At 33.3% G+C, this 26182-nt stretch overlaps 10 protein-coding genes across 10 annotated transcripts; 4 read left to right on the top strand and 6 right to left on the bottom strand.

Annotated features, from left to right (window-relative positions):
- Positions 1-1058: 1058 nt before the first annotated feature.
- Positions 1059-1640, top strand: LSM4 (U6 snRNA complex subunit LSM4; the record flags this gene model as incomplete). The annotated part of the gene is made up of 1 exon (XM_001645851.1): positions 1059-1640. The coding sequence occupies one exon, from the start codon at positions 1059-1061 to the stop codon at positions 1638-1640; it is 582 nt and encodes a 193-aa protein (XP_001645901.1).
- Positions 1641-1965: 325 nt separating this feature from the next.
- TMN3 (Tmn3p) lies at positions 1966-4011 on the bottom strand (the record flags this gene model as incomplete). The annotated part of the gene is made up of 1 exon (XM_001645850.1): positions 1966-4011. The coding sequence occupies one exon, from the start codon at positions 4009-4011 to the stop codon at positions 1966-1968; it is 2046 nt and encodes a 681-aa protein (XP_001645900.1).
- Positions 4012-4907: 896 nt separating this feature from the next.
- Kpol_1045p27 (uncharacterized protein) lies at positions 4908-7550 on the bottom strand (the record flags this gene model as incomplete). Its single annotated transcript, XM_001645849.1, has 1 exon — positions 4908-7550. The coding sequence occupies one exon, from the start codon at positions 7548-7550 to the stop codon at positions 4908-4910; it is 2643 nt and encodes an 880-aa protein (XP_001645899.1).
- A 1454-nt stretch (positions 7551-9004) lies between these two features.
- On the top strand, positions 9005-10291 carry Kpol_1045p26 (N-terminal C2 domain-containing protein; the record flags this gene model as incomplete). Its single annotated transcript, XM_001645848.1, has 1 exon — positions 9005-10291. The coding sequence occupies one exon, from the start codon at positions 9005-9007 to the stop codon at positions 10289-10291; it is 1287 nt and encodes a 428-aa protein (XP_001645898.1).
- A 204-nt stretch (positions 10292-10495) lies between these two features.
- On the bottom strand, positions 10496-11011 carry SPR6 (Spr6p; the record flags this gene model as incomplete). Its single annotated transcript, XM_001645847.1, has 1 exon — positions 10496-11011. The coding sequence occupies one exon, from the start codon at positions 11009-11011 to the stop codon at positions 10496-10498; it is 516 nt and encodes a 171-aa protein (XP_001645897.1).
- A 403-nt stretch (positions 11012-11414) lies between these two features.
- On the bottom strand, positions 11415-11975 carry SLX8 (SUMO-targeted ubiquitin ligase complex subunit SLX8; the record flags this gene model as incomplete). The annotated part of the gene is made up of 1 exon (XM_001645846.1): positions 11415-11975. The coding sequence occupies one exon, from the start codon at positions 11973-11975 to the stop codon at positions 11415-11417; it is 561 nt and encodes a 186-aa protein (XP_001645896.1).
- A 1092-nt stretch (positions 11976-13067) lies between these two features.
- Positions 13068-13901, top strand: RPL23A (60S ribosomal protein uL14; the record flags this gene model as incomplete). The annotated part of the gene is made up of 2 exons (XM_001645845.1): positions 13068-13103; positions 13530-13901. The coding sequence occupies 2 exons, from the start codon at positions 13068-13070 to the stop codon at positions 13899-13901; spliced, it is 408 nt and encodes a 135-aa protein (XP_001645895.1).
- A 460-nt stretch (positions 13902-14361) lies between these two features.
- Positions 14362-22665, top strand: TEL1 (DNA-binding protein kinase TEL1; the record flags this gene model as incomplete). The annotated part of the gene is made up of 1 exon (XM_001645844.1): positions 14362-22665. The coding sequence occupies one exon, from the start codon at positions 14362-14364 to the stop codon at positions 22663-22665; it is 8304 nt and encodes a 2767-aa protein (XP_001645894.1).
- Positions 22666-22851: 186 nt separating this feature from the next.
- Positions 22852-23928, bottom strand: SHO1 (osmosensor SHO1; the record flags this gene model as incomplete). Its single annotated transcript, XM_001645843.1, has 1 exon — positions 22852-23928. The coding sequence occupies one exon, from the start codon at positions 23926-23928 to the stop codon at positions 22852-22854; it is 1077 nt and encodes a 358-aa protein (XP_001645893.1).
- Positions 23929-24402: 474 nt separating this feature from the next.
- Positions 24403-25803, bottom strand: AVT5 (amino acid transporter; the record flags this gene model as incomplete). Its single annotated transcript, XM_001645842.1, has 1 exon — positions 24403-25803. One exon carries the CDS (start codon positions 25801-25803, stop codon positions 24403-24405), a length of 1401 nt encoding a protein of 466 aa, XP_001645892.1.
- Between the last annotated feature and the right edge of the window lie 379 nt (positions 25804-26182).

The raw sequence follows: 26182 nt of genomic DNA, 5'->3' as shown, positions 1-26182 counted from the left end.
AAAATAAAGAGAAACAGCCCATTCATTTCTCGTTGTTCCCTCCCTTCCCCGCAATCCAAATGCCCAAATGCCCAAATGCCTAAATTTCCAACTACCCAATTACACTTCCCTCCTCCGCCCATCACTTGCAATCCCTCAGACCTATCCCTTGCCCAAGTGCCATTCCCAACATTAAATCCAACACAACTCCCTTGTTCCCCTGTCAGTCTTTCCTTGAACCAACATGCGAATGTAAAAACGTAAAAACTGAAAGACATAAAGAAAACTGGAAAAGTGAAAGGGAAATGTAAAAGGGAAATAACTGTTTTCCCTTCCCTTTTTATACTTTTCCAAAACCCCAGTTTTTTTGTATGTTTTTGTGTCACATCTCAATTCCAATTAAACAAAAGCTCCACAAAAACGAAAACGAAATACGTCCGTAACCGCTTTCCTTGCCGCCAAGCTCTCACACCCACCCTCAGACACATATAGAATGGGGGAAAAGACTTATAGTAGCAACAATACTTGAAACGTGATGGACATCCTGTTATTGTTACAATTACCACTACTGTTGATCTTATCCATTCCTCACTCTGTTGGAATAATCATATTATAATGTCCAAGATATATCAATATACATACCACTTATCAAACTTCCAGTCACATGACATTAGAAACAGAAAACAAAATAATAAACAAACCATCACACCTTCATCACGTGTGCTCTCCTACTGAAGCCATGTTTCACTTTTAACAATTCACAAATTACCCGCACTTATATTTAGTATTGGTCAGCTGATCACATTAAGGCAGGGTAAGTAACGGCCAAGTTCTCTCTTCCAGTATGCGAAAAGAAAAAAAATTAAAAATTAAAAATCAAAAATTGGTGTTAGTAAGAACAATTATTGAAATTTGAAAATATTGCAAGATTATATTTTTGGTACAACAGATAAAAGAGTTTCGAATTCAATTGATATGTTTTCTATAAAGGAAACAATTGATCTAATAACAATAATAGGGTAGCAAGAGGTCCCATTTGCAGATTATCATCCTCTCTCCAATTTGTTTTTTGAATTACAATGTTACCTTTATATTTGCTGACGAATGCAAAGGGCCAAAAAATTACTATTGAGTTGAAAAATGGAGAAACTATAAAAGGTGTATTGACCAATGTTGATAATTGGATGAATTTGACTTTATCTGATGTCATTCAATATGATAGTGATGCTCTAAATAACGGTGCTGAGAAGCCCGAAGGTTTGAGTGTGCCAGAGATTTATTTAAGAGGTACTTATATTAAATATATTAATTTGCAAGATGATATTATTGAAAATGTGAGACAACAGATCAATAGCAGTAGTAATAATAACAACTCTGGTAGTGGCAATACTGGTAGTGGTGGTGGATATGGTGGATCTGGCCAAGGCAAAAGACAGAATAGATACAATAGTGGCAACAGTGGGAATTATTCTCATAGTTATCGTAGAGGTGGTAATAAAAGAAATTATAATCAAGGTTCAGGTAACCGTCGTTCTTATTATGATAAAGTTAATAATAATAATAGTAATAATAATAATGGAATGGGGGGTTATGTTCAACATCACCAATCTGGTCCTCAACAACCACAGTTTAATGAAAATACTGCATCGGTTCAATTTTGAAGTATTCAATAAACATATAAAAAATAATGTATTTATAAAATAGATAATATAAAAAAACATATATATATACAATAGATATACAAATTCATGCAAAAATTCGATTTGTTTATAGGTAGTGTGACTTTAACATCAAAAAGTTGTCGTATTGAATCTATATCTAATTTGCCAAGTACGCTTACATTAATTTAAAATCGTTTATATAGGAATATATATATATATAAATGTGGATGTGAGTGGGTATCTATATATATAATTATTTATTTATTAATTAATTAATGTAAAGGGAGGTTACATTCCATTTCCTCAAAAAAATGTCTATTCTATGCTAATTTGTGTTTTTATAAAGTTTAATGATCAACCAATAGCATGTCATATAAGCAATAGCTCCACATGAAATGCCTAGTATTACATTTAATGCAATAGTATAAAAGATTGTTAATACAGTCATTGAAAATCCATGAATCCGTATTACTTCAATAATATAATACAGTGAGTATAATCCTGTCAAATAGCAGATATTAAAACTGTTTAAGAAACAACTCCATCTTAAAGATATAGGATCATCTCTCCATTGCGAAATACCTTTTTTAGTCATCATAATATTTACAAACAGACCAACCAATGAAGTACTACTAACTGTTATGATTATAATGAATAGTTTTATTATTAGGAAAATAAATGATTTAATAAAAGTGGTATAATTTAGCCATTTATTTGTGAATATCCAATATAATTCTGATTTTATGATGAAAAATGGGACAATTGCAGTAATTAATGAATAGACCAATGTCCCTAATTTATTTTTATTGATGCTGCTCGGTCTATGTTGGGCTTTGAATCTTTTCTTCTCATCGTTGTCATTATTTTCATTGTCAAGAGTAATATTACCAAACATTTCTTTATAATGCTTTCTATATTTCTTAGCCAAACCTCCGCCAATGATGCTAAATGGAACACAAATGATGTAGAAGAAAGAAATCATCATAGTCAAAGTTTTGAAAGGGTATCTACTACTTGATTCGATTAACCAAACGATACTGTGTATAGGGTATACGAATATCATAAGTAAGAAAGGTAATAATGAACCACATAAAATTGAAAACTTTGGATTGTAATTAATACTTTTCTTGTTCAATATATTCATCCTTAGCCATGTACCTAAGAAAGAAGAGGCCAAGATACCTTCTATGAACCAAATGAAGATATTGAGTAAAACAATATTACTTATATCATGCAATTTATAGATGGATAATTTTAAAATGATAATACCAATTAACGAGAAGATACTTTGAACACCCATTGAAATGACCAGAGTTAATATACTAGCCGAGAATGAAGATTTTAAATTAATATTATTTGATTCGATCCAACATTTTGATGCTAATTGAGCTTCAGTGGTGAATTTATTTTTTTCACCATTTTCTACAACCTTAACAATGATAATTGAAAAAATTATTAAAGGTAATAAGAATAAACCAGTTCTAGTTGGTTGCATAATATTCGAGAGCATCGATTTATTAATTAATTTTGGGTCTTCTTCTTCGATATCGTTGTCGAAAAGATTCCATCTTGAGGTCCAATCAATATCGAATTCTTCCCTCCAATAAACCGAATAAGTGAAAGGTATAAACGTCAAATCATCATCATTTTCTGGTATTACCAATTCATATTCTTCGTAATTTTTTGAAGCACCTGGGCAATGGTAATCTGAAACAGACCTTAGGTAAACTTCGAATCCTACAATTGTGAATTTATCGTCATCAATTGCATTATATCTAATGACTAGCATCGAATGATTATATAGATAAACTTTATTTTTATCTTTATCGAACCTACCTAGAGGGAAACCTGGAATATATTTTTTTCTTTGAGTAATTGTTGATATATAAGGCATTGAAATTGGTAATTCGTCATCGATTGACCAAAGGATTTGGTAATCTTGTTTGATCATGTCAATTGCCTTTGAGACACCATTTTTGTTAGTTTTCCTTGCACAAAGTATTTCACATTCGTAATCATCACCAAATTTCAACTTATAATCACTTTCACTAAGGGTATCACCACGAAACAGACTGTCGAATTCCAAATGAACAGGTTTTCTTACGCTAGTAGGAGGACATACAAAAGGTAGATCATGGTAGATATACGGTTTCAAGTCGGCATTCAAAGTTGAGATAGCTTTATTGACTAACAAATCTACATTGTCACCAACTTTATAAACATTTGGTTGTAGCCAACCAAATTTTTTCTTACCATAAACTTGTGGAGGTACGTGAGTCAGCCAAGTTGGATATAAAGTTACCAATGAGAATAATAACGTCGATGAAATGAGTACTAGAAACCATAATCTTTTCTTTAACAGATATTTCATTTCCTTTTCCTTCTTTTTTTTTATATTTCTCTAGTTCTGTCCTGTTCTGTCTTGTGCTGTTGAACCATTAATAAAATGGAAATGGAACTATACTAATTTCTGTAAATACGTGAGATGAGCTGTAAATGTCCTAATTATATTAAAATTGTATTTTAACCAGTACCCAAACAGTCAAGCACACTGTCCCACCTCTATCTTTCTACAGACACAGATAAAGATATATATATATATATATATATGTCCTAATGTCTGAATATATATAAATGTATATCACAAATTAATATGAAGATGAATACAAACAGAAGTAAGAAGATGTGATAATTATTACAGTCACAAATAATGCTATGTAATATAAACCATCACCATTCGTCGTCCTCTGTCTTTCGAACCTGATCTTGATATTTCGAATCAGATTGAAATTTCACAACTGTTGTTGGTATGTGATGGGATTGAGTTGGTGAAAAATTGATGAAAAATTGAGATGCAGTGCAACGCTTTGGAAAATAACCGAAAAGGCGCATCGATATCGGTAGAATGACCAGAAAAGGACAGGGGAGTTGGGACAGGGGAGAGGGGAAGAACGATATAAAAAGTTTCGAACTTACAACTTGAAACTGGTTTCAGTCAAGGACACCTTTGATGACAATGGTTGGTTTGATACGTTGATTGATTGATTAATGATATGTTTGAATCCTGGTAAAGTCAGTATTAAGATTAGAGAATATGCTAGCAATATATATGTAATATTACATATTATTATATTTGTTTATATAAGTAATGAGAGGGTGGTTGAGGAGGGTGACACATTTTTGATTTTATGGAGAATGGATAGAAGAATGTGTTGTAATAGAATGGGGGAAAGAGATTGGAGGGGGAGAGAAAGGTAATTATTAATGCTACAATTTATTATCATCCATATATTTTGATGTTGGTTGGTTAAAGTAATCTTCTTGTTGGCCATTTGGGGTTCTTTCTTTAGCACGCATACTATTGCTACGGACGATATTTGGAGTTGACATCCCTGAAGCCAGTAAATATGGGCTGGAAAACCCAGCTGAAGACATTGTTGTTGTGTTTACGTTGGATGAGTTAGATGATGACGATGCAGTGAGTTCTTCTTCTTGAGTGTTACTGTTTAATTGAGTTGACCCCGATATCAGAGTTTCTGGTTTATCAAAATCTGTTTTGATATTGGTGTTGTTGCCATGCTGATGTTGTTGGTCCCACATCATTCTATGTTCATCAGATTCCTTTTGTCTTTGTTCTTCTCTTTGTCTATTCTCTTCACGGGCTTCTGATAACATTTCTTGTGCTTTACTCAACGAAATAGTAGGTGTGGAGTACGAACTGATAATTGGCACCGTAGTGTCAATATCGATAGATGTCTTAATCAATGCTGTCATCCATGTCCTCATCTCTTCTTTGGTATCGACTGCAAAATAGTGGACTCGAGGTTGTGTGAATGTTAAACCTTTCTTAGATCCCGGTTGTGGTGGTATCAATTTAAAACAATATCTACCTTTACCGGTACTTGCTGCAAATAAGGATACTAATTTATCGTCTTCTCTTGCTGGCACTACACGATGACCTGTGATATCTATTAACCCTCGTTCACGAGTGTCTGTTGTATTACCAAAATAGGACAATCTTGTACCATGTAATGTGAAAAACCTTGTTTTCCAAGTCCCGACAGTACCAGAACCCTTTTTGTTCATCCAACCAGAACAATCTGCATCTTTCATAGCATCTTGAACAGTAATTGTTCGTATACCTTCCATGAATGCAGAAGTTTGCTTTTTAGTTACAGCCTTGGATGTCATTTTCTTCATTGTAGTCCCCTTCATTACGTTACTAACAGATCTCTTCTTCTCATCGTCTGTCTCTTCAGGGGTAACAGTTCTCATGTTAGCATAATTGCCTTCTTTTGCCTTTGAATCATTTTTGGAACTTGGAGGTTTTGATGGGGATGAGTACGATACTAGATTTGGAGTAGAAGAAGTTTTACCAGTTGGTGACGATTTTGCAGCATTGTCTGTAAAATGCTGTTTATTTGGACTCAATACAAAAGAAGTATCTTTAAATGATTTCCCATCACCGTTTTTTTTATAATCTGAATCTTCACCGTAGACACTAGATGATGTGGATGCTGTTGAAATATTTTCCATATTTCTTAATTTATTAGCGGTTGATCTTGTTGAGACTTTATTAATCATTTCAGAATATGAATCGTTCGATGACATTGTTCTTTCCAACGATTCTGGTGGGTTACCACTACTAGAGTAACTGATTGTATTTTGTAAATTCCTTGAAGTATTAGAACCGTTATTATTATTATAATTATTACTGGTATTAGTTATTGTTGGTGTTGATTTAGTCATCGTTGCAATATCAGTTGAACTGTTTCTATAAGGCAATGGAGATTTTGGAGGTTGTACAGGGCTTGGATAAGAAGGTGGTTTTGGAGCTCTCCTAGGTGAGACAAAAGAACTCTTATCTGCTACTACTTCTGCTACTGTTTTAGGTACGCTTAAATCGTCATAAGTAGATTGTCCTGGTGTTCCATGAAGTATCGCTGATACAGGTCTATTCAAAGAAGAGTTTGTATTTTTAATGGATCTTCCTTCCATTTGTCTTGAAGGACTAGGAGTAGGGATATCATTTAATGTTTTCGATTTTTTCCTAGCATGCCCTTTATGTGGGGTAGATTGGTCAACATGGGCTGGAGGCATCAATTTGTTTGATCTGTTCGATATCGAAGAAGTGTCATTGTTTAATGCGGCCACAGCTTCTTTAATTATTTCAATTTCTTTGAAGATCTCGAATCTTGTACCGAAGGAATCTATATCTAGTTCCTTTAGATATGATAACTCCAACTCCAATAGGATATTTCCTGAGATCTTATGTTGTTGAAACTTGGAGGCTAATTTTTTCTCAAACCCCAAAGAAATGAAATACTCAGTGACTTCTTCTGGAGACCACGACGAAGCACTGGCAGGATTCAGATTTGAAGTTGAACTTGGATTTGGATTTGGATTAATATCTAAAGCTGAAATATTTGTTTCTTGGGTGATATCATTTACATCAATGCTTGAATGTGACATTGCTTTCAGCTCTTCCAATGCGTTGTCTATATCTGCAGTGATTGGGTTACTTAAACTAGTTGGAGAATCGTTCTGTTGACTCAAACTTGTGGTGCTATCGTTGCTCACGGATCTTTTAGTTGATTTTGCTCTAGTCAAAGGATATTTTCGTTCCATTTTGATTTCTTGGGTGAATACAGCAGGATACAGACCTTCTTGTTGAGTTCTCAAATTCTTACCGTAATACCAACCATCGTTATATTCTTCATCATCAGTGATAACTTGGATCTTATCACCAGGTTTAAAATCCAACTCATCTTCCATCCGTCTAGAATATTCATTAATTGCAATATAAATTGGGAAACTTTTGGTTTGTATTACAGTGCTGGAAGATTCTCTTGACATGGGAGTTAGATTCCTTGAATGGGAAGACATCCCAGAGACTCTTCTCGAACTCATTTGCTAGGGTTAGAGATGTGCTGATACGTAATGGAAAAATACAGACAGTAATAAAATATTATAGCCAAAAAAAAAAATTAATAAAACGTTTCGAATATAGTCAATCAACCCTCTAATTTTCCAAGATCAGTAAGTTAAAATAGTCCAAACAGTCTAAACTATTTGTCCTTGGTGATTGAAGTGAAATAATGAAAAATTCCCAAATCGAAAACGAATTAACTAACAACAGGATAACTTTTTAAAAAACAAAAAGATTAAAAGAGTTGTTGTTGTTGGAATTATTTGAAAGGGAACACTCTACAACTTACAACAGTTGAATTAAATGAATGAACAAGTGAATGTAATATATTTGTAACCTACTAGCACTGTTGTAGATAGCTAACGATTACTATCTATAACAGATTATATGATTAGATAACTGATTTTAATCACTTTTATTTCAATTATTTTTTTTTACGTATTTTGCACAGCCAGTTTTCTACTAAGAACCCATAGCTAAGAGAGAGTTGCCATTCACAGTCTGTCAGTCTCTCTAATGTATGTATGTAACTAAGTATCAGTATATATGTAGAAGTGTATATGTAAAAAGTGTATATGCAAGGTATGAGTTGGTGGTTTGTTAACTGGTACTTTACAAGATATGATACAAGGTTTGAAATGCGTCTTAGTTGATACACTTTCTTACAACAAGGCTTTCTTTTAGATATATACGTTGGGATATACAGTTTCAATTGGAGCTGTCATATGTAATATATATATATATATATATATATATGTCTGTGTGGGTATGGGTGTCTGCCATTGGTTATTGGCTAGTTGAACTTTGAAGGAGTCTTTTGTTTCATTAAATTCTGACTTGTATTGAATGATTCCTTAATGAAAGGATGGTTCGGGTTACTATTCTGTACATCTGATGATACCTCTTGACGTTTTGTCATGTAGATAACCTAATATTTGAATTAGGCAACGTATGTTGTAGGTGGTACTGTAGCCACAGCCATGGTCACGTGTGTAGCTTTTTGATATTAGAGGAATAGGGAGATGTCTGAGAAGGTGGGTCTTGAGTTGGTGTTGGTGTTAGTGTTAGTGTTAGTGTTAACTTTAATATCTAGAATTCCTACTAAATTGTAAGCGATACTTTGCTACTGGTATCCAGGATGTTAGTGATCTGAGTGTATGTGCACATGTCAGTAATCATGTATCTAGTTAGTTCACTGCCGTGCAGAATATATATATCTATTTCATTGACGTCGTTACCCGCATTACAGGGGCAGTTGCGGTATAAGATATCGATGATTTCGAATCGGTTTAAGCCAAGCTGAGCTAAGCTCAGCTGATGGGAAGTGAAGTTCTATTAATAAAAGAATCGATGAGGTGGTTTGGTTCCAATATCATCTAATTATTCGAATATCTGTGATCTATATTTTATAAACTGTCCTCATGTGCATGCAATCATGGTAGTCATTACTACTCGTGGTAAGGAAAAGCGTCCAAAATTTCTATTAGAATTTAGTATCAATGAATTGATTAATGTGCCACAATCTACTGGCTACTGTTATGTTAAATGGAGTTTAAAAGATGGTACCGGTATATCTTCCCATAGGTTATCGACAGTGGAGAGTATTGATAACCAGATGGTCAATACCAAAAGTAAAGGGGAGACTTCTAAACATAAAGTTAAATCGCATAAAGTTGATTGGGGCCATGTCATCGAGAAGCCAATACCTGTAAAATTGCATGTAGATAAAGATAATAATCTAATAGAGAAGTTATTGAGGTTTAGAGTAATATATCAATCTGAAGAGAAAAGTGGTCGAGGTAGTGAGAAATTGGACTTGGGTACCGTAAATGTGAATATCGCAGATTATGTCAGAGAAGATGAAATGGCTGTTAGTAATAGATTTCTTTTAAAGGACTCTAGGATTAATTCTTTGCTAAGTATTTCTATACAGATGAAACTGTATAGAGGTACATATAGAGAATTTAATTTACCACTATCTAAAAATGCATATGGTCAAATTCCTGGCGCGTTTCATACAAGTATAAGTGAAATATTGGAAGATGTCGTAGATATTAATTCTCCTACATCATCGCTGTTTAAAGGTACACCTCAAATAGGTTCACCGAGACCAAGTCTCTCTCCAAGACCAACACCATTACCAATACATACAGCGGCACTCATGGGACATTCGGAAAGTCAGTTTTCCAGCAATGTACCAAACATCAGTGCTCCAAACACTGGTGTCAAATATGTGTCACCTTTAGTGGATAAGCTGCTACTAACAACCTTCCACATGCCTTGGGATCCAAGACCTGGCGAATATAATCCTAGAGAGTGTGTCGAAGATATAATTCGCGGTGGTAATGGTTGGGCTAAGAATGGGCAAGGTATTAAGTTGATAGATCTTCAGGCACTAAAACTATCTGAAGAAGAGTTTAGATATTACAAAGCGCATACAAATAGTGGCAACACTGATATAGATGATGCTGAAGATGCATTTTCATTAGCACAAAGAGAAATTTTATCAGGAAGGCATACTGGTAATACACAATCAATGGGTACCAAGGAATATTTGAAACGTAGGGAAAATTGGAATGAAATATCTAAAGTTATAGATGATACTACAGCTTCACCTTTAATTTATACCGGTGCTAGTCAAATTTTTGGAGGTCAGGAATTGACACAACACCCGATAGTGGATACCAGAAGTTGGTCTGTATCAAACAATTACACAGCATGATAATTAATGATTTTATTATATCTATTTATATTTTTTTAATGTAATTTTAATTAATGGAGTTAATACAATATATAAATTACTATTGTAAAAGTAACGAACTTAAATGGTATTCGAATTAGGAAACTCAGAAAAGTCAAATAGTGATGAATCCTAATTTTTATGTATATAAGGAAAATGAACAAATTAAGGTATAGATTCGAATCTTCAGGGAACTTTGAGCATGCTACACAATGGACTAGACAAGTAAGTTAGACGTTGACAAGGACAATTCTGTCCTGGTTTTAGAAACAGTCCATGCTTAACACCTCTTAAAGGACATCCCATTGCTCTATTATCGATACTCCCAGAATAAGCACCAAATCTTATTGTGTTCGAATATGCAGATGCAGGGAACATCAATAAAGGTGGTTTTGATTTCTTCCTCTGATATTTAAACCTCCAAATATGTGTTTTTTTATATGAATACAGGAAATGTTCTTGTCTTCTTGATAATGGTGCTAACAGGATTTTCCTTGTCTTTACTTTTCTTGGTGTACTTCTTTTGGTACCATTATTTGCGATACACTGTTGAGCGTTTCTTATAGATTCATTCTCAGAAAGGTAGGGTTGCCAGATATTGTCTGGGGTTCCTTGAGCCTTATAGGAGTTCAATAGAGGTACTTCCAATTGGTTACAAGTCAATCTAGATGGTTCACTATTTGCAAAGAAGTTTATATTCATGACCGACCTGGATAAGGGTATATTTTAGTTATTTGAATGTGCTGGTAATAATACCTATAACGAAATTACGAGGTAATGTATTTGATTATTTAAAATGATGGCAGTAGTCCTGACCTTTTACTAACTATCAGGCAGTTTAACGAGGGTGATATGGAAGGTATAACAAAACAGTTTTTTTTATTCATCTTTGTTTGTTTTATATTCATGTCGCCGAGTTAGTGACGCTGACACCGTAACACATAACTCACGCAATTTGCTAATACAATAACCGAAGATATATTACCTAATAGCAAAGAATTTATTAAAAAAAAATATGCAACGAAATATTAACTTCTTCAGCAGAGTTATCGGTGTTCTCAAATTTATTGTTAATTTATTGATTTATATGCAATTACGTAACTATCTATTTCTTTCTTTTAACCCTTTTCTTTTTGAGGATAACCAATCTGACATCTCTGAAACTAATACCTTTTCTACACAAAGCACATACACCCTGTTTCTTGCCCACCCTTGAGCTATTTACCATTGGGAATAGACATCGGTTACAATATATATGGCCACAAGGAGCTATCATAGCCGTCTCTGGAGGGTCAAAACAGATTGGACATCTGTAATCAGTAGCGGGTTTGATCTCTGGAGGAGACAGCCTACGTTTCTTTCTGTATTCCAAGGTTTCACCAGAATCATCAATTTCATTTTCGTCAATATCTTGTAGAAGTACTTCTTCAGGAACTTCGACGACTTGTTGTTCCCTTATTTCACTTTCCAAATCGATGGTCTCAGGGATGATATGTCCTTCATTATTATCATCAGCAGCACTATCCAGTACATTGAGCAATTCTAGACCTTCCTCATCTGAATTTAATCTGTTCTCATCAATGACTAGAATAGAATCTTCACTAGATTCTGATCTGACTTCGTCATTCAAGTAATCTTCATCGTCATCTTCACCACTTGTTCCCATAGTTATATTAAAATAGAGTGTTCGAGCTCGAGCATGGTTATATGCAGACAGAAGAAAGAATGATTTCTAGACTTCTGAATTAAAGTTTAATCAATATTTCAAAGTGTATCTTGGTGAAGCCATCTAAATCGAAACCTCTATTTCTATATTAATTTACCTTGTAATAGATTAAGCTACCATAACTAAGTCAAAAAGTCTCAGCCTGATTTCATATATAAGTCGTTGTGCTGCTTGAACAAAAAAGGGAAAGAAAAATGTCTGTAACATAGTATGATATCTTTTGGGTAGACAAACATTTGTCCTATTTGTCCCTATACCAATAATGTCCCTTTTCTTGTTTTTCTGGTTAATGCTCATAAACATTAATCTCAATTTACACCCATACATTCTGCAGTCACACTTAACCAATACATCCGGACACCTCGATAGCACGCATATTTTTCATAAGAAACCGTAAAAAACCTGTCCATGTGCATCACAAAAAACGAACTTTTCATCTAAACTTTTTTTCAAATGAAAACGCAAATAGACAGAAAATTAAGCACACACGCACACATACAAACGCATAAACACAGATTAGAATATTTATTCATTACATCGGCAACCCAAGCGACGCACTGAAGTTTGGTTTTTGCAGCCTTTGCCCACCCACACACTCTGACAAATTTCAACACTTTTTCACTTTGAAATGTTTTCACAAACAATAGAAGCAAACAGACCCACACTAACGCTAACACTAACACATATTCGCAATCTTTTGTCAATTACACTACTAATATCATCATCAATCTCTACTCTATCTAGTAATCCAATCCACCAACCTCTCTCTATTCTCTCTAATGCTAACCTGTCCTAACCTGTCCTAACCTTGCCAACTGAACTTTTGATTCCTCTATCTCATCTTCTCTACTCTCTACTCTTGCATTATTGTATTGATGATAGATTGATTGATTGATTATTCGAGATGAATGTGATGGATGGTTTATGTTCTTATTTTATAAAAGAACTATATATTAAAATTACTGGTATTGTTGGGAATAAGGTATTGTTTCATCATAACCCAGAACCCCGTAATACTATAGCTAAGCAACTATGTCAGGTGCACAAGGTACTAAATTCAGAATTTCTGTATGTTAAGAAATATTACAATAAAACAAGATAACCCATATCATGATATCTAATAATAATACGAGAACTTATATCAATGTGGAAGACTTTATATTTTGTGATTAGAACTATACAGTGGATTGAAACCGAATCTGTGTGAATTCCCTCCCACCCCAGAAACTAGGAAATATCAACGTTATTTGACGTCGATGAATGCAAGTTTTATGGTTGAATGAAAGCATTGTGTTTTATATAAATTGTGGGTTTTATCAAATTCATCATTATAAACACCGGCTGAACTTCCAGTTGGTTTATGTATATATGATGGGATCATGTGGATTTGAAGTCTTCTAATTTGAGTTTTCTCTTCAATCTTTTTTGTTTTGAATTTTATTACTAACATTTTACTTATAAAATCATTCATTGATTTTGTCATATTTTATACAGTTAGGTTTACCAACTGGTGCCATCATGAACTGTGCTGATAACAGTGGTGCTAGAAACTTGTATATCATGGCCGTCAAAGGTTCTGGTTCAAGATTAAACAGATTACCAGCCGCCTCCTTAGGTGATATGGTTATGGCTACTGTTAAGAAGGGTAAGCCAGAATTAAGAAAGAAGGTCATGCCAGCTATCGTCGTTAGACAATCTAAGGCTTGGAGAAGAAAGGACGGTGTCTTCTTGTACTTCGAAGACAACGCCGGTGTCATTGCCAACCCAAAGGGTGAAATGAAAGGTTCTGCCATTACTGGTCCAGTCGGTAAGGAATGTGCTGATTTATGGCCAAGAGTTGCCTCCAATTCTGGTGTCGTCGTCTAAGTTTATTAAACATAATAAATCATCATTTATAACCCACATATAGTGTTTTATATATTTCTAATAAAACTTTATTAGCTTTCTATTAACGCCTACTAAAACAATCTTTCTACTATTCCTCATATAACTACTAGATCAAGATTAGCCCATGTCTTAACTACAATCAATGTCTTGTCTATATAACTGTCTTCAGATCTTGCTCGTATTAAGCAATAATTAAGCAAAGCTTCTTAAATCGCCTCTGAAAAAATATTTAAAGGTAATGGAATAAAATCCAATAGTTTTAAAAAGGCAGATCAAAGAAAGAGAGAATCTACACTTAACAGAACATTAGAGTGGATCACACCTCTTCCTGTTGATTGAAGTTGGTTTTGATGTTGAAGAGTTGTATTTGGTAGCAATTGTCGGGACTCAACATTAATAATAATAAAATTAATTAAAAAGGATATCCGAATTACATTTAATGAACTCATCTATATTGCATAGTATTAATAATGGATTGTGTTCAACTAAAATTAAAGATCATAACAATGCTATTGATGAATTAATTTCTATATTAAAACAGAATCCTGGAATTGTAGAGGGAAAGATTTTAACTGAGATTAACGTTTCCCTAGTTCAGCTGTTGGCGGCTGAACATCATGGTCATTGTACTCTATTGGAATCCCAAACTGAAACTAGTCAAAGTAAGTTAACTACAAGTGAAAATAGATTATCCTCCGTTTCATATGCATTAAGATTGCTTATAGAGAAGACATCTTCTAAACTTAAGCTAAAATCTTTGAGGCTGTTGTTATTCACTTTGCCTAAATTAATGTTACAAAAAGGTACAAAATCTCTATTAGATGCAGTATCTGTGCATTTATCATATGGATTATTAGCACTTGTAAGAAGTGAGCCATTTCAATTGAAGTTTATGCAAGATGAGTGGGTAGAAGTGGTGAATATACTCTGTTCGTATATTGATGAAAGGGTCAAGAAATCTAATATTAATGACAGAAACGTAACAAATTTTTTATTAGTATTAGATACATTGGTATCCATGGACACCACTGGTCTTGAACATGTATCTGTTGATTTAAATAAAACAATTATTAATTATTTGGAAAAATGTTCAGAAGAAAATGCAATTACTATTATTTTAATTAAGCTAATAAATCAATTGGTAGTAAGGACACACTGTATGAATATAAATGCCACATTAACTCTCATATCAGAAACATGGAGATATTATATTAGAATCGGCTCGCTTAATAATGAAGATACACAATTAGAGTTTAACTTTTTTGATTTCATGTCATCCAACTTGGTACACAATGAACTGCCAGTAATGATAGGAAATGACGAGAATCAAAAGAATGTTATCTATGGAATATTAAAGGAATATATCATATTGCGTTCTGTAAGATATAAAGCCAATTCACTTCTATTGTCACAAATAGATTTGTCCGAAAACGTTGTCTTGAATCCCTCATTATTTGCAATAGGAAACATAAGATTAAAAAGAAATGGAGATATTGTGCCATGGGTAGAACTTTTAAGTCTGACAAAAGTTTTAATTACCTTCTTTAAACTGAAATTATTAGAAGAAGATAATGGACTGTTATTTAAGAAAAGAAAACTGGAACCCAGTATAACATCATATTTACTAAATTCCACAAACATAGAATCCTTTATATTACAACTCATTGCATCTGAGAGCAACGATATACAACTCATTGGTCTTCAAATATCTGTCTTTTTCCTTTCTGTTGAAGATTCAGAAAAGGGTTTCTTAAATGAAATGACAGCAAAAGTTATAAAGAAATTTGAAAATAATGAACTGATCGGTTGGGCAAGCTTGGTATTGACGTGTATTTTATCACAATATCACCACACTCTAACCGATCTGGATGTGACAAAAATTTTAAAAGTTTCCATTCCATTAATAAAAATTGATGAGTTTTGTTCCATTGCATGTCTGCTAGTCGCTTTTTGTATAAAATACTCAGCCTTTTCTGTCACTGATCAAAGTGTGTCAGCCCAAATCCAAGATGTGTACGAACTATCAGACATCAATGGACCAGTTCAGATAAACAATATAACATTTATTTTTTGGACATACTTTGAACAATATGGTAAAAGACTTCAAACTTATGGATACTCATTGAAGCGGGTTCTTGAATGGTTAAATTCGAAGTGGGAGCAGTTAAATGAGCTACATGAGGAAAACTCTAAAATATCTGACTTTGTCGGATGGATATGTGGACAAAATTCCAGCCGTTCAATAAATTTCTTTTCAGACAGTGCCATGACAACCCTAAAGGTGGCACACTGGAATAGGTTAACTTACATCTGGGATACATTGTCAATTCAAAGACGTCATCTCATAGCCTTGAAGGATGTACCTAGGAAAAAAAAATTACCCCTGCAGATGCCTCATCCTAATCAATTTTCGGTTAATAAAACTAATGTGGTAAATGATTTTTTAAATCGTTTCATTGATCAGGTAGAATCAAATAAAAATACAGACCTTGATAGGTATCAATGGATTTTTCAATGTACTCTTTATATTTCATGTTTCATAAATGAGGTAATATTTGCAGATCTCGTCCCAGTCCTTACATCAACCATAATTTCGGTACTCCCGAGTCTAAAACTTACGAGTGATAGTCACTACTGTATTATATTTAAAGGGATACTAACATCAAATTGTTTGTCCCATGAATATCAACTGTTACCAAGTTCCGAAGTTATAAAACTTTTAGATGACTACAAGATGCATTTAAAGCGGAATAAGAAAACCAATTCCAACGTTATTTATGAATTGCAATATATGTACATTGAAAATGAAATAAATGATGACATATTATCAAATGAACATGTTTTAAAGCGCTATGACAGTGATACCCTTATATTATCTTTTCAGGTACTTTTACGTTGTGCTGATATTTCAAATAATGGAACCCGACGGGAATTCTTATTATATTTGATAGAATATTTGGCAGAATTGTCAAATAATGAGTTAATTAACGTTCTCAACTCTATATTATTATCACTTTCAAAATATCTAGTTGAAAATATGGATATCCTAGAAAAATTAATAGATATAATAGCCAATAATTTGCTGAATGACAAATATGGAAATACTTCATCTTCAGTTTATTTGCTGTGTGAATTTTTAGATTCATGCCGCCAGATATGGTTAAGTAAAAGGAACACCAAAGTGACAGAAGATTGTAATGATTTTTTTGATTTCTTATTCCAAACATTCGACAGTAATACATTTAGTGGGACTTTCTCTATTATAAAATATTCAAATTTTTTATTAAATTTACTACTCTATGGGAATTATACGGCAGGTGAAGTATTACACGGTCGTAGAAAACAAATCTTTAAAACAATGATGGATTGTCTAAAGCGTGTTAATGACGCCCTTGTAACTAAAATGGTCCCAAACTTATCAAGATATATATCTGGAATAAGACCTGAAAACCAGGCGATTGCTCTTATTGAATTATTAGAGTTATATGAACAGCCCCAACAAAGTTTAGAAAAGTCTGCGTTTTTTTCATTGTCTATCGAACTTTTATCGATGTATTCATTTTCCAATTTATTATTTGGCATTCAGAGAATGCAGGTATGTGCTACATACCCCCACACAAGAAAATATATTAAATTTGCCTTAATAAATATCTCACAAAGGTATAACTTATCTGATTTGAATTCATTATTTGCGATGTGTAAATTCGAAATATTGAATTTATGGATTTCCAAAATGCCTTCAGCATCAAATTTTTCGGATTTTGATATTGAATTATTTGATTTCGATGACATTAAACATTTCCTGAACTTATACCAAACAGAAATCGGTGCAATTATTTACTCTGATTCAAAGGATTATCAAAAATTAAAAGAAAATTTGATTTTGGTGACAAATACCAGTGAGCGTTCATTAATGACAAAATGTATTAATTGCGCTATTGCTTTGTCTTATGTTGAAGGAAATATTCAAGGGCAAATCCATAAATTAGTTTATGATATTTTACCACAATCATTCAGCAAGACATTGAAATCTCAGTACTTCATTAGGTTAAGATGGTTTCTCAATTTTGTTGATTTGGGTGTTCCAAAGCAAGTATCAATGATTCTGTACAATGAATTTCCAAAGAGTTTCTTACTAAGTCACTTATTTGAAAACGGATCTAGTATGCAATACAAGATGGCAATTTCAATTCCCCTAATAAATTTCAAACAAATACTAAATGATGAATGCTTTTATAAAGTACAAGATGTGGGAGAATTGAAAATAGTTATATTTTGGATATTATCTGATTTGGAAAAATCTATATCTGAACAGCATTCGATAAACTGTATTAGGGAGCTGAAGTTGCTTCTAGTGATGTTTGAAAATATTGTATTACAGTCTAGTGCGTCAATTACAATAATTGAAAGACTGTCAATATACATTTCACAAAGTCATTTGCATGAGGAATCAATTTCCGTGATTACTGAGTTATTAAGGAATGCATACGCAATGAAATATGACATTACATCGATACTGGTCACAGTATTTTCACAAGTCCTGACATATCTCAATGATGGAAAAAATGAAGCATCTTATTTAGTAAAAGAACTATTGCAAGAAATGGAAGGTTGGGATATAGAGTACTCAACGATTTGGGAATATTGTAGGTTTGTAATTTATGGAAACAAAAAAGAAATTCAGATTGTACAATCGATTGATATTTTAGAAATATCTCAATGTGGCAAATCTGGCCTTACTTTGTTATCTATCCTATTTTCATATTCTAAATTAAATCCAATTCAATTTTCTCCTTTAAAAGATAATGTTGCTAACATAATTAAGGCAGATATACCAAAACACCTTCTCACGAAGCAGTTTCAGTTATGGGTAGTTAATTGCCTTACCGAATATTATTTAAGAAATCAAAGGTGGGATGATATAATTGAAAAAGAGAAATATGAGGACTATAAACAAATATTCGCACAATTAGGATCATTAGATCATTTTTATTCTCTATTTTTTAGTTACAAAAATATTGAAAATTCTAATATGGGCAATCATTCCTTTCTTATATCAGAATGTATCCAAAACGTTCTTATCTATGAATATGAGAATTCAGAAAACAGGTTCTGGACTATTAATAACGAGCTGTATTCAAAGTTCAAAGTCTCTAAGTTTTCGATCAATATTGATTCATACTCTGTGATTATTGGAGGAAAAGATAAAATTATTAGTCTAGAACATTTTATCTCAAACAATTTCTTTTTAGAAGTCATAAAATATGAAGAATGGATTTCGAATTTTACTTCTTCACTATTATATCATATTGCAAGTTATGTGCCACATATGGTCATATTCAAGGAATTGTGTTGCAATGAAATAAAATTCTCTGAAACTGTCATTTCAACCCTTATATATATAGCGGTATATGTTGACGCTAGAAGTGGTGTTAAATGGGTTTCAAGCCTTCTTTCAAGTCTTGATAGGATTCTTTTAACAATTGACTCCAAAAAGAAGTTGAATATAATGTTTAACATCTTTAGAATGGTAAGAACTGGAAATAGAACTGGCGAGCAATATTGTTTTTCTATTTATGAAAATATTGATATCCCTCTTATCTATATGACTGCCATACGATCTGGTTTTACCTCTTTGGGTTACATGTTACTTGAGGAACACTGTATGTTTCCCGATAGAGATCTTGACGTCAAAAATTTAAAGACGGTATATGAAACTTTAAATGACATTGATCTTATGGCTGGTTTGCCAATTCCTCATACTCTAGCGGGAGCAATTCAAAATATTAATAAAACATGTCCATCTGCCTGGAAAAGATTTTTGTTCAATAATGCCCTCTATGATTCTACAGTTCATCACAATACTCAAGAAAACATCTATCCGCTAATAAAATCTACTGAAGATAATGGATTTTTTAGCATGACAGCATCTTTAAGTAAGAACTTAGAGTTCGAAAATTTGGAAAATTCATATAATTGGGCTCTAGAGCTTGGAAATTGGGAACTGCCAGAACCAAGTCATATATCAGATAAGATTTCTGGTTTCTATTATTCTTTAAAACGGTTGAATTATGAATCAGGTAATCCTGTAGGAAATCTAGATAATTCTTTAATTAAACTTGTGGATGTGAAATCGAATTTTATTAATAAATCTGAATGGATGGATACAATAGTTGAATTATCATTATTGAAAAAAATTTTATTAGATACTTCTGCCGGAAGTTGTATGTCAACCTTAAAATTTTATTCGAATTTAGATCGAAATCAAATTCATTACCTGAACCATGAAAATTATGATAGCAATTTGAAGGTTAGATATCTAGTTTCATCTATTCTTACCAAGATCAGCTACAGGAATAACAATTCCTCAATATGTAAGCAGTTGGAATTAACAAGTTTGTTCTTTTTATCAAATTTAATTAAATTTTCTATTGAGGAAGAAAATACACAGATGGCGTTACAAAATTCTATATTACTTGATGATCTGGTTAAAGTCAGTAAATATGCAACAAAAAATATTGAATATACAAAAACGATGCATGTAGCAAAGGCATTATGGGCACTAGATGAGCGTAAGACTGCTATAATGATGATGAGAGATTTGAAAGAAGAAACTCGTGTCAATGTTAATCCTAAAGTGAATGATAGTTATGAATACTTATTTGATGTTTCAACGAATGAAATCAATGCAACATTAGTAAAGTGGACCTCTCAATCAAGATACGAATCAGCAAAAGATATTAGTGAAACGTATGTCAATGATATAAAGTTATCAAAGGAGGAATCGAATTCTCAAACAGAAGTATTTTATATCTTAGGGGAATTTTTTGATGAACAAATTAATAAACTGAATGAGGATGACTATATTTCTGAACTGCAAAATAGATGCCAAAATGCATTAAATGAGTTACAAACGTTAAAAGCTATTGCATCTAAAAAAAATCTGAAATCATTCGAACGCAAAGATGCTGAAAGGCAATATTCAAGAGTTCATATACAATATAAGAAAGATAAGGAACTTCTAGATAACTTAAAGTCACAATATGAGAGATTTCTGGAAAATGCTTTAAAAAATTATATCAATGTATTAACCTACACAACAAAATATGATAATGATGTTTTAGATAAATTCTGTGGATTATGGTTTTCATATGATAGTGATGAAAAGGTGAATACATTATTATTAGAAGAAATACAAAAAGTTCCAAGTTGGAAATTCTTACCATGGGTGAATCAAATTGCATCAAAACTGTCTATGGATAATTCAAGTTTTCAAAAGGTATTGCAACATACGATGACTAGATTGCTATACAATTTACCATATGATTCATTATATGCAATATTGAGTATCTCCTTCTATAAAATGCAGACAAAAAATATGGATGAGAGCATTGTACAAAAAGTAAAGGCGGCTGAAAATATTTTAAATGAATTAAAATCATATGACAACGGGACCTATTATCGGAAGATTGTTGAACCAATACAAGAATTCTGTGAAAAATCGATTTTACTATCTAATACTAAATTGCAAAGATCTTCAAAGGTTTATCTAAAAAGTTTAGAAACCGGGAAATACTGGTTACAAACTCTACCATCCCAATCTCTTCCATTACCGACGGTTAAATTTGAGACTTCAAAGATAAGCAATGGTGGTTTAGATAGGCCATATATAACGTCATTGAAGGAAACTATTGAAGTGACTTCTACAGGACTGTCACTACCAAAGATTCTTACATTTTATTTATCTGATGGTACCAGACATAAGGTTCTGCTAAAGGGAAGCAATGATGACTTAAGACAAGATGCTATCATGGAACAAGTTTTTAAACAAGTGAATAAAATACTAAGAGGGGATTCTGAGATAAGAAAACATGATTTATCTATAAGAACATATGAAGTTATTCCCTTGGGTCCAAGAGCTGGTATTATTGGATTTGTTTCTAATTCGGTAACATTACATGCAATTCTAAAGGAAAAACATAAACATGATGAAATTCAATTTGATCAAGCAAGAGAGCTTATGGGGAATGTCCAAACGAAATCTAATAAAGAGAGATTAGAAGTATACCAAAAAATAGCAAGAAAAATCAAACCACAACTTAGAAATTTCTTCTTCGATTCCTTCACTGAACCTGAAGAATGGTTGAATGCTAAAAGAAAATATACCAAAGGTACCGCAGTGATTTCTATAATTGGATATATTTTAGGACTTGGTGACAGGCATTTAAATAACATATTGATTGATTATGTCACAGGAGAGCCTATTCATATCGATTTAGGTATTGCATTTGATCAAGGACGTCTTCTGTCAATACCAGAGACAGTTCCATTCAGGTTAACCAGAGACATTGTTGATGGATTTGGCGTGACTGGGGTTGAGGGTATGTTTCGCAGAAGTTGTGAGACAATTTATGGTGTTTTACGAAAAGATCGTGATAAAGTGTTGCATGTTATTAATATTTTGAAATGGGATCCATTGTATTCATGGGTCATGTCACCAGTTCGAAAGCATAAGCATTTGATTGAAGAAAATGGTGAATTGATAAATAATATTTCGTTTTCAGAGAACAGTAACAGTAAGATGCTAGATGAGAATCAAGAGGCTAATAGGGCCATCAAAGGAGTTGAAGAGAAGTTAAGAAGCAGGTTGAGTATTGAAGCCACAGTTCAAGAAGTTATTCAAGAAGCTAGCGATCCAGCAAATCTGTCTCTAATTTTTAAAGGTTGGTCTCCATTTTATTAGGAAGCAAGATTAAGAAGAAATTTGATGTTTCTTTATAAAGGTGTTTGGGTATCTTATTTGTTACACATTGTTATATTCTAAATAGTAGATTTTTTGAGTAAAATATTGTATATCACATTTCAAATGCATTATAATTGATTAATTTCATAGTAGTAAGAAGAGTCCATTAATTGTTGATTGTCCATTTCATATACCTTCGTCATCCTCTATTAATTGTACGTAATTACTTGGGATGATACCTACTTCACCGGTCTCCTTCTTAGATTTCCACCATCTACCCTCGATATCGCTGACTTTTAATATTTCACCTTGTTCGAATGAAACTTCATAACCATCAGCATCATCAGCTTGATATGAGTACAAGGCTCTTGCAGTGTAAGGGAAAGATTCATCTCCGAATTCACTGTATAAACCTAAAGTATCGCCCATAGTGGTTTCAGTATTACCATTCGAAGACTCTGTTACAAAAGTATTTACATTTTCATTACTTGTCTTCAAAGTATCAGTAGGATTACGAATTTGCATACTAATAACCTCATCATTCTGTTGATCTCTGTAAGGGCTATTAAAATTTGAATTGGTTGAATTTGGATTAGTATTTTCGAACCCAGTTAAGCCCACTGCTGAGACGTAATTTTGATTTTGGTCGACCCCATTGTATAAGTTTGTTGATAGATGTAAGTTTTCTCTCTCTAAAGCAGCATTTTGTAAATTTCTACTGTGAACAGCAGACCTACGACGTAAAGATCTAATTAAAGCATCTTCGTAAGCAGAAGGTCTGATACCACGTAGAGAGAAGGAATCGATCCAACGGTTTGTAGGAGAAGCATTATCACCACCGTAATAGAAAACCCAAATCAAATTAATCACAGATAACAGTATAACACCAGCTGAGGCAGCAGCTTTTCTTGCACCATTACTGTAAACCAGGTTAGTTGCACTATTTGTATTGTAAATAAAAGCGACACCACTACCAGAAGAGATGAAACCTTTATAATAATCCACCAGATCGTAACAGTAAATTACAATCATAATAAACAAAAGTAGAGCTTGGTAAGCAATCCCCCACCAAGTAAACCTTGGGAACGATTCTCTATCAGTAGCTGAAGCAATTGAACCACCAAGTGTAATAACCCAAGAAATCATCGAAATTGAAATAGTAGATATAGCGAATGGATCACCTACTAAATTGCTAATACCAAAAGAATGCCTTACATGATGACCAGCTCTACGAGCCTTAGCATTAGCCCTGCTTGGAATCATCCTAATGCTCTAATTTTATTATCGTTATCGTTAGCGTTAGCGTTATATGGGCCAACCTTCCAAATCGAACTCGAATTCGAAACAGAAACCAACATCAAGACCAAGACCAACAACAACTACAACATTTATATATAACGTAACAAGATCAATTCGATAAGCTATCAAATCAAACAATATCGACAGATCTAGAACACATCAAAACGCCAAAATGATCCAGTAATTTTTCACTTCTAAAATTAACGTGTTATTTACATTTCCAGTGAGGTGGATGTTACTACAAGAGGATATTTGATACTGACGTAATGAATATACGTTTACAAGAAGTCAGTGTGGTTTATGATTAGGATGTGAGATAGTCAGGTCATTGGGAGGACAATGTCTTGTATTTTGTAGTTATAGTTATAACAGCATTACATTGATTGATATATGAAAGATTTTTGTGAGTTGTGGATTGTGATTTGATTTGATTTGATTTCAATGAGAGGCACCCAGGAACAATGATGCAAACAATGATGCGAACATTATAAAGGTTCCCCAAGTCACTAGAACAGCAGAAGCTATTTTAGTTGCTTTTGTCTTGATTGGCATTTCATTGAAATTCTTGTACTCTGAGCCTATTAATTGGTAACCGAATAATCCTGGTAGTATGAATGATATTGAAGTTGAACCTGTTGCACCTACGATTGCCAGGACTCTTGCTAATGAAGTAACTGAGATTGCCAAGAAGTATGCAGACACCAGGATACCTATTGTAATGATTGTGAATTGGCTTTGTTCCAGTGGTATCGTTTCGAAAGGGTGGTCTTGTTCTGGGTACTCTTCTTCTATAAGCTCTTCGGTTGGTATTGTTAATGGGTCTTGAGTTATCTGTTGCAGAATTGCTGGTGGGGGTGGGGACTGGTTATCCATTAGGGTTGTGGTCTCTGAGAACCCAGCTGGGTTTGAATTCTTGTTGTCTTGAGCTGGTTTGAAATAGTGTATGATATGGTTGATTGATGCACGAGCAGGATGGCATTGCAATGGGAAAGCTAAAGTAACCAAGAAAATTATAGCTATTCTACCAATGGTTGTGGAAATATTTTGCGGGTACAACGTTATAATGTTACCAGTAATGTGATCACCAAACGTTAAATAACCTGCTCCGCCGATTAGTATATATAGGAAACCAGCTAGTATCATCGATATAATGGCGATTTTCTTGACACTATTGTAAGTTGGATCCATTTGTTCATTGATAACAGAAAACATATTATGGTGGCAGGTATATGCAAAGACGTAAATGGGTAACGTTGTCAATGGATTTAATCCATTTTTGGGTAACCCCCAAGAGACGTCGCCTTTAAAATTATGGGTTTCATCATTTGGCATAATAAAATGAATTAAAACCAAAGCACATAAATAAGCAACCGATGAGATTGCCAACATCGAAGCATATCTTAGTGAATTCAAATTCTTGAGGAAACATAACGGTGTCACGATGAACAGCATTACCAATGTAATATTAACATTTCTGTTAAGCAGCCATTCGTGATTTGTAAACGTAGATAAAACTTGTGGTAGCACATCGCCAACAACAATCATATAGGAAACACCGACACCAAAGCATTTGATGGCAATGGCTAAATCGAATACAATACTTAAATTCGGATTCGTTATCTGAGTTAATGTAAAGAATGAAGCGTTTCTTACAGGAACATAGCTTGATACTCTTGATTGTAATAATAAACCAATCATCGCACATATTCCACAAATAATGATCATTATAAAACCTGTTATTAGACCATATGGTTTGAATGCATATGGCATTGCAAGGATACCAGCACCACAAGCAGTGTGAAGCAACGTTAAAACACCAGAACGTACAGACGATGACATTAGCAAGAGCAACTAGTTCCTATTTCCCACTTAATCCACTAATCAAAGATACCAAAAACCAGAAGATTCCTATTGAATAAAAGTCGACAATCAACAATGATACCTGATCTTGATCGATGATCTAACACTTGTCAAATCAATTAGTCGTCGTTGGTTCACTTTAAGTTATTGGGTTCAAGATGTTTTAAAGTGTTATTGGTTCAATCAAGTTTAGGATTCGGGATCAACTTTTATATAACATTTCGATGTAAAGGTTTCGAATTAAATCATTGATTGATTGATTGATTGATGAAAGGTTGGTTATACAAGTTATGGAGTATATAATCTTGGCTATTTACAGATGGGGAGGGGGTGGTGATGATATATGATGTAGTTTGTC

The sequence above is a fragment of the Vanderwaltozyma polyspora genome, genomic scaffold (assembly GCF_000150035.1).
Source record: "Vanderwaltozyma polyspora DSM 70294 KpolScaffold1045 genomic scaffold, whole genome shotgun sequence".
In the NCBI taxonomy this organism is placed as follows: Eukaryota; Fungi; Ascomycota; class Saccharomycetes; order Saccharomycetales; family Saccharomycetaceae; genus Vanderwaltozyma; species Vanderwaltozyma polyspora.
Note: the sequence above shows the minus strand (reverse complement) of the source record. Positions and strands in the feature narration are given on the sequence as shown.